Below are 10,465 nucleotides of genomic sequence, written 5' to 3' on the forward strand. Positions count from 1 at the left end.
TGTCACAGGAGATTTGGTGTGATCACATTTCCTCAGAACAATGGAAATTTCCATGAAATAGTAGCAGATCTTGTTTGAATATCAGAAACCTAAAAATAAATAACAAAAATTTGAGTAGGGTATTTAAAAAATATAATCTGTAATTTATGATATAATATTTCCCTCAGACTTTTTGATGCTAAATATATTGTTCTCCTCATATTAGGTGCTTAAATACAGTGATTAAACAATGCTATTAATATTATCTTTAATAATACCATTCTGAATCTTTATGTATTGAATAGCTAATGGAGATTATGAAATTTTAACCAAAAAAGGCTTCAAATTAAAACTTTACTAGAGAAAAATATCAGTGAACTTGCATATTTTAGAATGAAAAAGTAAATTAAAAGGAATACTTAAATATTCACTTTAGTTACTTACTACAGGTTTCTCAATGGTGAAACAGCATGACTTTCCATGTTCTGTTATGCATTCTAAAAGGAAACACCCCAAAGTAAAATATTACATTGGTAAAGACAAAAGAAAGAAGTTAGATGTCTATTATTCCACTGCAAATACGTCATCATCAGGAGAGCTACTAAACACCTAGTAGCAATTTACATTAAAATTTTAAAAGAAGAGAGCAGTCTAAAGTGTATGTTATTAAACAAACTCTAAAAAAAGACAGAGTCCACACTTTAAATGAAATAATGTGAATTCATTAGGACTGTAGAGTAACTTGCAATGTTTCAGTGGCAGACAACTAAAAAAGAATTATGTGGTGTACACATAAGATACATGACACATTTTGTATGAGGATGGTCATTTCTCCATGATTTAAAAAGGCATCCCAACTGTGGTTTCATTAAGAGTTTAGATTTAGGGGCATAAAGAGGATACGAGGAAATGGAAACAAAACGGCTCTTAAATATTTAATATACACTGAGATTCCTAAACATTAGGATGTTTATTCATTGACAACAAAGCCAAACTCCTGACCTTACCTTTTTCTGCAGCATTTGATGATGCGATCTTGCTTTGTTTTCCACCTGGTTTCTGCTTGATGTCTCCACTTTCTGTAGCACTCCATTTCTTTCCATGACTAGTCTCAGAATGAACACTGGCAGTGTTGGAATTGCTGGCAGCATTGAGAGCACCATCAATAGTAGAAGTGCTGGGAACACTTTCAGAGATGGGAGTGTTGGGAGCATGGTCAGAAATGGAAGAACTTGGAGTGCTGTCAATAGGTGATGGTCTGGGAGTACTGTCAGAAATGGAAGTATTGGGGACATAATTAGTGCTGGAAGGGCCTGAAATACTATCAGTGGTGGAAGGAAGAGCATTGTCTGTGGTGGAAGTACTAGGGATATGGTCAGTGGAAGAATTGCTGGGAGTATTGTCAGCAATATGAGTGCTTGGAGAGTTGTCAACAGTGTAAGTACTGGGAGTATTGTCAGCAATGTAAATGTTCTGAGCACTGGTCACAGTGTAGGTACATGGAGCATTGTCCACGGTATAAGTGCTCAAAGTGTTTTCAACAGTGTTGGTGCTCGAAGTATTTTCCACAGTGTAGGTGCATGGAACATTGTCCACAGTGTAAGTGTTTGTAGTGTTTTCTACAGTGTAGGTACCTGATGCACTGTCAACAGTGTATGTGTGTTGAGCATTCTCCACAGTGTGGGTGCTCAAGGTATTGTCAACAGTGTAGGTACTTGGGGCATAGTCCACAGTGTAAGTGTTTGTAGTAGGAGGCATACTGGAAAAATCATTGGTTTTGTTCACAGGCAAAGAGGTGTTGTTAACTATATAGCTAGTCTTGTGTCCTCCAAGTTGGCCTTCTCTCATTTTTTTCTTCATATGTTCTCCCATGTTAACAGCCCTTTCATCGAACTGGTTATAATTTGCTCTTCCATGGGAATAAATTTCTAAAAGAGACAATGGAGTACTGCTTAATAATTGTAATAATTACATATCTCAAGGTCTTTTTAATCTTTTCTTCAAACAAAAAAAAAGCACTGATAAGCAATGTTTTATTTTAAAAATTTTTCCTGTTTTGCTTTAATACAGATATTAGGTCTGTATTTTTGTAATGTATTGATATCTACAGAAAGAAAAACATGAGCAGATTTTGTTTTCCTAGGGGATAACTCTACTTCCAAATTTTAATGTCCTAAGATGATTATATTGTTGACCCTTCAGTGTCATTTATATTCCCACTGTGTGGCATTGATAATCAAAACACTCTTTTATAATTTTCCAATATGATTTTATAGACCCAACCAGTAAAAATAAATATCACAAGTCAATGTCATATCAAAGTACAAAAATATATAGAAAATTATGTTTAAACACAAACCAGTACTCGTTTTTATTAATCCTAATATACATGCATGAAATGAAATAATTCATGGAAATGTTACTACTTTCTACTTTTTTCATTTTAATAATTTCCCAAAGCTCTTAATTTTAACAAACTCAAAATATTTCCTGTTTAAGAAAATTATATACTACCGTGCTGCTCTTGGTATATAAATGTTGCTGGTGGTAGCATCGGTGGTGGCGGCAGCTGTGGTGGCAGCATTGGTGGTGGTGGCAGTGGTGGTGGTGGCAGCGGTTGTGGTGGCATCGGTGCTGGTGGCAGCTGTGGTGGTAGCATCGGTGCTGGTGGCAGCTGTGGTGGTAGCATTGGTGGTGGTGGTAGTGGTTGTGGTGGCATCGGTGGTGGTGGCAGCTGTGGTGGTGGCAGCGGTTGTGGTGGCAGCTGTGGTGGTGGTGGCGGTGGTGGTGGCAACTGCTGTGGCAAAGGCTCTTGGATATAAGGTGGTGGAAATTCCCCTTGAGCTGGGGGATACATAAGTTGACGACCTTGTGGATATATAGGAGAGGATGGTCCAATGAAGTGTGATACTTGTGGTATAGGAGCAGGCGTGGTTGTATGATAGTCAGTTGTCTGAGGCACAATGATGATTTTGCGAATGCCATTTTCTTCCACCACCTAAGTTGGAAGACAGAACCATATAAACATATTAGAATTAATAAAAGTTGTCATTTTAGAACTAAGTTTTAGAATTATATACTGTGCTCTTAATTTAGAAAACCTAAGGGATCAAAAAGTAATAACCAATTGAAACTATGTCAAGCAGAAGACAAGATAATTCTTCCTCATCTCCATATGTATGGCTTTCAAAAAGGTAATTTTTAAACAATAGATAATATATCAACATTGTTTAAAACCATAAAGTATAAAAAAAAGTAAAATTTCCCTCCTAGATCATATCTACTGTTGTTCTTAGTTTCTTATGAATCCTTCCAGAATTTGTCTATATAAGCAAGAATATAGATTCTTATTTTCCCTCTGTATTACATAAAAAGAAATATTATTTGCATTATTACTATCTGTACCTTGTCTTTTACACTTAGCAATGTATCTTAAAGATCTTATTATGTAAGTACATAGAACTACCCCACTGTTTTGCATAGCTGCATAGTACTCCATTATTTGGATATCCTCCATTGTACACAGTCCTCCATTGACAAGTGTGTGCATTGTTTGCAGCCTTCCATGATCACAAACAATATTGTAATGAATAATTTTGTACATTTATTATTCCAAATTTATGAAAAACACATCTGTAGGATAAATTCTTCAAAGTGGAATTGCTAGGTGAAAAGGTATATTCATTTGTATTTTTGTTAGTTATTGTTGAAATAGGTAATTCCATTTAGAATCAAACCATATTATATTGACTTATTTATCGTTATTGATTTCCACAGCTGTGCAATAGGAAAAGACATATTCCCAATTATAAAATTTAGAGGCCATGAAATCTCTTATTAATGTCTATAGGAGACATACTTCCCTGTCCACTTTAGTGTTTGGTAAATATTTGAGGAATTTATAAAAAAAGTGCCCTTTGTTGTCCAGCAACTGAGAATGAAATATTACTGAACAGAAAATATGTAATTTTAGGAACTAAAGCTTACACACTATCAAAAGCCATTACTGTAGCAATTGTAATAGGTAATCAAGATTGGTTACAGTACTCAGAAACAAAAAACAATAGAGGATTAATGAATATGATGAGATGCAAATTCATTAGATGAATAAGGAATTATTTACAAGACAATCTAAGGGACATTTGGTTAAGTTTAACTGCAATTTTTTTTTTTTAGCAGTGATGATAATAAAATGAACAACTAAATAGTATTTCAGAAGTTCTATCATATAGTGACATAATAACTGTTAAATGATGCCTTAGGGCTAAATACTAAATAAAATCATACTCATATACCTGAGACATGTAACCAGGAGGAAGATATATTGGTGGCAGGGTACCACTTGGTGACATCAGAGGTACATCAGCGGGTCCTAAAAATAAATAAATTCCTTAATAACTTTAAACAAAGTCCATTTAACTTTTCACAGTGAAAACCAGCTCCAAGCTTTAACAACAGCCAACCATTTTCAAAGTGTCTGTTGCTTACTTGTAAGGGAAACTAGGTATGAATGTAGATGAATCAATGGAAATTCATCACAACTGATGGAAAATAAAGCACATAATGGAGATTGGGCAAAGTTTATATTATAAAAACATTGGCAAATTTAAACACTAATAAAAAGGAAGTATCAGCTTTCCGGTAAATTGTTCTTTTACTTATGTATATACTGAGTAATAGAAGTTTTACTCTGAACCATAAAATAGATTTCTTTTAGTGATGTTACATAAGAAAAATTTAATTTTAAGCTTTTCATTGATAATAGTAAAGTGAAATAGCTTTTAGAAAACAGAATAATATAGAGAAGGACCCAATGCTACTCATGATACTCTACATTTACACTAGATAGTCTTACTGTCTTAAACATACAATTGCATAGGAACTAAAAATCCAACACAGAATGGAAACTTTTATGAGTCATCATTCTTTTGTTTATCTGAATTATAATTATTGCTTAGTTTTAAAAATCTATGTGGCTCTCAAGTCCTAGAATGGTACTTACTTTTAATGATGGGGAAAATAATATGAGTTTGCAATAAACTTTATATAGCAACCATATGGAATCCATTGCTAAATGATAATTTTTAAAAAAATGATAATGTTTTGAAAAATTTTTGAGACATAGCTCTAAAGCACTTCAGTATACAAAATAATTGGCATAAGAACAAAAACAATCATCACAATTTGAAATAATATTAAATCTTGTATGAAGTAGATGTTAATTTTATATTACCATGGAATCAATTCTATATGCTATACATTTGCTATGTATGTATACATATATATAGCAAACTAAAATGTATATATAAATAATTTATCCCCCTTCTGTATAGTGTTCTATCTTGAATACCTAGTACAGCGCTAGAACATGATAGGCACTAAAAAAGTACTTGAATGTATGAGTGAATGAGCTCTCTGAAGGCCTCAGTAGTCCTCTCCTATAAGAAAAGAATCTAAAACTATCAGTCACTGTCAGTGTATGCCAGATGTGAACTTTTTCAAGTGAGATTACTGAATTAATCTTCAATTTTAAAAAGTAACTTACATGAAAATCTCTGGTAAGACTAGCAACACGAGCCCTAGTTATTGTATTGATACTATGCTCCTATGAGGACCATATAAATTTAAGAGGATTCCATCTGACTCAGGTGGGAAAGGGATACTAATGGAATAGATTACTAGTAAGTCATTTCATACTAATATTTAAATTTACCCTATTTGCTTTCAAGAAACACACATCTAATTATACGTCTACTGACCTTGGATATTCTGAATGTTCCCATCATCAGACTTGATGGTGAGGGTCTCCCCAGGGTTAACTTGAACCAATATAATCTAGAAATAAACCATTCTTTGGTGACATACTTTTCTGTTAATTAATCTAAGAAAAATCATTGTCATTTTTTAAAAGTTTTATTTAAATTCCAATTAGTTAACCTACAATGTGATATTAGTACCAAGTGTAAAATTTAGTGATTTAACACTTACATACAGCACCCAATGCTCATCAAAACAAGTACATTCCTTAATCCTCATCATATATTTAACCCATCCCCCTAATCCCTCCATGCTGGCAACCAACAGTTTGTTCTCTATAGTTAAGGGCCCACTTCTTGCTTCCTCTTTTTTTCCTTCATTCATTTGTTTTGTTTCTTAAATCCCACATATGAGTGGAATCATATGGTATTTGTCTTTCTCTGACATTTCACCTTAACATTATGCTCTCTAGCTCCATCTGTGTCATTGCAAATGTCAAGAATTCATTCTTTTTTATGCCCGAATAATAGTCCATTGTGTATATATATATACACCACATTTTCTTTATCCATTCATGAGTCAATGCACATTTGTACTGTTTCCATAATCTGGCTATTGTAGATAATGCAGCTATAAACATGGGGGTGCATATATCCCTTCAAATTGGTATTTTTGTATCCATTCAGTAAATACCTAGTAGTGCAATTGTGGATCATAAGGTGGTTCTATTTTTAATTTTTTGAGGAACAAGACAGGTATGTCCACTCTCACTTTTATTTAACATAGCCTCACAAAACCTAGTCACAGCAATCGGACAACAAAAGCAATAAAAGACATTCAATCTGGCAAGGAAAAATCAAACTTTCACTATTTGCAGATGACATGATACTCTATATAGAAAACCCAAAAAGACCCCACCCTAAAATTGCTATAACTGGTGCAGGAATTCAGCAAAGTTTCAAGATAAAAATCAATGCATGGAAGTCAGTTGCATTTCTATACACCAATAATGAAGCAGCAGAAAGAGAATTTAAGGAATCAGTTCCATTTACAATTGCACAAAAACCATAAGATATCTGAGAATAAACCTAACCAAAGAGTAAACAACCTGTGATCTGAAAACTGTAAAACACTTATGAAAGAAATTGAAGTTGACACAAAGAAATGGACAACCATTCCATGCTCATGGATTAGACCAAATATTGTTAAAATGTCTATATTATCAAAAGCAGTCTACACCTTTAATACAATCCCTATCAAAATACCACCAACATCTTTTCAAAGAGTTAGAACAAACAATCCTAAACTTTGTATGGAACCACAAAAGACCCCAAATAACTAAAGCAATCTTGAAAAAGAAAAGCAAACCTGGAGGCATCACAATTCCAGACTTCAAGTTATACTTTAAAATTATAGTCATCAAGATAGTATGGTACTGGCATAAAAACAGACACATGAAAAATGAAACTGGACCTCTTTCTTGTACCATGCACAAAAATAAACTCAAAATGGATGAAAGACCTAAGTGTGAGACAGGAAACCATTAAAATCATAGAAGAGAACAAAAGCAGCAACCTCTTGGACATTGGCTGTAGCAATATCTTACTAGATATGTCTCCTGAGGCAAGGGAAACAAAAAGCAAAAACTAAAAAAAGACTATTGGAATTTCATTCAGGATAAAAATCTTCTGCACAGTTAAGGAAACAATCAACAAAACTAAAAAGCAGCCTATGGAATTGGAGATGATATTTGCAAATGACTTATCAGAAAAAGAGCTTGTATCCAAAATCTATAAAGAACTTATAAAACTCAGCACCCCCAAAGATAATCCAGTTAAAAGAGAACATACATAAATAACGAATCATGGAACACTACATCAAAAACCAATGAAGTACTGTATGGTGACTAATGAAAAAAATAAAAAAGAACTAAACTGCAAAAAAAAAAAAAAAAGACATGAATAGACATTTTTCCAAAGAAGACATCCAGATGGCCAACAGACACATGATGAAAAGATGTTCAACATCACTGACCATCAGGGAAATGCAAATCAAAACTACAATGAGATAGCACCTCACACCTATCAGAATGACTAAAATTAACACAAGAAATAATACGTGTTGGTGAGGATCTGGAGAGAGGGGAACCTTCATACTCTCTTGTTGGTGGGAATGCAAACTGGTGCATCCACTCTGGAAAACAGTATGGAGGTTCATTATTCTTATTTTGAAAAATATTCAAACTCACTAATTACTGGGATCTGAAATGCTCAAGAAGAAGAGTACATTTGGATCAATGGGCACTTAGGAGAAATTCAATATCCTTAATTAATGGGTCCTCCCCCAACCAAGTAAAATTTAATATAATAAGGTCATAGAAAATAGGTTCATTGACATGGAAAGACCAATTCCTACTCTCCAGGGGAAAAAAAAACGCAAAAAAAGAAAAACAGAAAACAAAACTTGTCTGATGGTAAAATTCAGACGTACTTGTTGTATCCAGTATTGAGGACAAGAAGGCCATCTGGTATATCTTTTGGGATGAATCACTGTTTGTGAATAATTAGTAGTATATTGTGTTCCAGCAGTGTTGTCCAGATGATAATTCTCCATCTAGTAAAAAAAGGCACTTAATTTCAGGCAGGTCATTTTTATCTCAGTTCCTTTCGATATTGTGATGTCAAGCCAAATTCTAATCCAGAAGTACAATATTTACTTTTTTTTGAACTCCAAAGAAAAAAGGTAAGTGATCTTTTCACCCTGTATATGTAGGTAAGACCTTTCCTGAATAGGGATGCCTGGGTAGCTCAGTGTCAGTTAAATGGATGATTTCAGCTCAGGCCATGATCTCAAGGTCCTGGGGTTGAGCCCCACATCACGCTCTGTGCACAGTGGGGAATTTGCTTCAGTCTCTCTCTCTCACTCTGCCCTTCCCTTGCTTTCTCTCTCTAAATAAATGAATCCTTTAAAAAAAACTTTTCTTGAATAGATTTCTTCAAGTGAATAAATGCTAAATCTATAACATGTTCTTTCTTGAGACCAATCCTGTAGGTAGAAGTCATTGCTGCTCAAAATAATACCTTTAAATATTAGAAAATTGAACTCAAAGATAAGGAGTATGAAAGAAGTTTAGTCTGCTTTAGAGTCATAATTTTAGACTATTCATCAGAAGATACCATCTGTGGATAGTATAAACTTTCAACACCAGGACTTTTTTTTTTAAATTAAATTTTTTATTTATTTTCAGTGTAACAGTATTCATTGTTTTTTCACCACACCCAGTGCTCCATGCAATCTGTGCCCTCCCTAATACCCACCACCTGGTTCCCCCAACCTCCCACCCCCCGCCCCTTCAAAACCCTCAGGTTGTTTTTCAGAGTCCATAGTCTGTCATGGTTCACCTCCCCTTCCAATTTCCCTCAACTCCCTTCTCCTTTCCATCTACCCTTGTCCTCTATATTATTTGTTATGTTCCACAAATAAGTGAAACCATATGATACTTGACTCTCTCTGTTTGACTTATTTCACTCAGCATAATCTCTTCCAGTCCTGTCCATGTTGCTACAAAAGTTGGGTATTCATCCTTTCTGATGGAGGCATAATACTCCATAGTGTATATGGACCACATCTTCCTTATCCATTCATCCGTTGAAGGGCATCTTGGTTCTTTCCACAGTTTGGCGACCGTGGCCATTGCTGCTATAAACATTGGGGTACAGATGGCCCTTCTTTTCACTACATCTGTATCGTTGGGGTAAATACCCAGTAGTGCAATTGCAGGGTCATAGGGAAGCTCTATTTTTAATTTCCTGAGGAATCTCCACACTGTTCTCCAAAGTGGCTGCACCAGTTTGCATTCCCACCAACAGTGTAAGAGGGTTCCCCTTTCTCCACATCCTCTCCAACACACGTTGTTTCCTGTCTTGCTAATTTTGGCCATTCTAACTGGTCAACACCAGGACTTTTAAGCTGGTCAAGGGAGGCTGGAAAAACAGCTAAAGCAACCCAAAAGGAGGTTATATGTGACCTAAGCTAATGTTAATGTCTCTAGTGGGATTTTTGAAAGCCTACAAGGAAGATAAATCAATGTTTGTGTAAAGACTGAAAACTTATAAACTAAGTGACCAATCATAAAAATGATACAATTTTTCTAAATAAAAGCCAATACTGGATTCAAGAAGGATTTGATCAGTTATAATGAAAGAAAAAACAAAAGTATCCTTACCTGATGCATGGGTTTGCCATTGATAACTGATGCCATGGGAGGTATTTCAGTAAGAGTAGGTGCAACCCCATGTTCATCCATGTCTAAAAAGATTGACTTTCACAGTAAGTGGTGTTTCTAAAGATTGTAATCATAATTAAACAAATGAAGTCAAAGTAGTGATTTTAAATGACAAAAATCTGATGATCGACTCCTTAGAAAAGCCATTTTAAATACTTTTTCTCTCCAAAAATGTTACTTAACTGAAATTGTTTTATGGCAACATTTCAAAATAATCATTGGTCTTCATAAATAAAAATACATGAAAATTGGTGTCAAAGGATTGGAATAGTTCTTTTCACTCATGAAAACAAGTGAAGATAGCTTCATTTCACAGTGTGAAGAATTGTTTAGTTAAACAAGTCATTGGTCAATTTGATCCATTTAGATCAAGTCCAATTAACTTCCAATCTATGATTTCAACTGCCAAATAAGACTTCATATTGATTAGAAGGCTTTAAGAAT

General features: G+C 34.4%; 1 protein-coding gene across 1 annotated transcript; it reads right to left on the minus strand.

Annotated features, from left to right (window-relative positions):
- Window positions 1-423: 423 nt before the first annotated feature.
- Window positions 424-10,042, minus strand: LOC308337951 (fibronectin type III domain containing protein 3C1-like; the record flags this gene model as incomplete). Its single annotated transcript, XM_080831506.1, has 8 exons — window positions 424-476; window positions 987-1,907; window positions 2,494-2,548; window positions 2,756-2,977; window positions 4,275-4,351; window positions 5,739-5,814; window positions 8,227-8,349; window positions 9,956-10,042. Coding segments are annotated over 8 exons (1,614 nt in total), but the record flags the coding sequence as incomplete, so codon positions are not given.
- Window positions 10,043-10,465: the final 423 nt, after the last annotated feature.

The sequence above is a fragment of the Martes martes genome (genome assembly GCF_963455335.1).
Source record: "Martes martes genome assembly, contig: scaffold_206, whole genome shotgun sequence".
Classification (NCBI taxonomy): Eukaryota; Metazoa; Chordata; class Mammalia; order Carnivora; family Mustelidae; genus Martes; species Martes martes.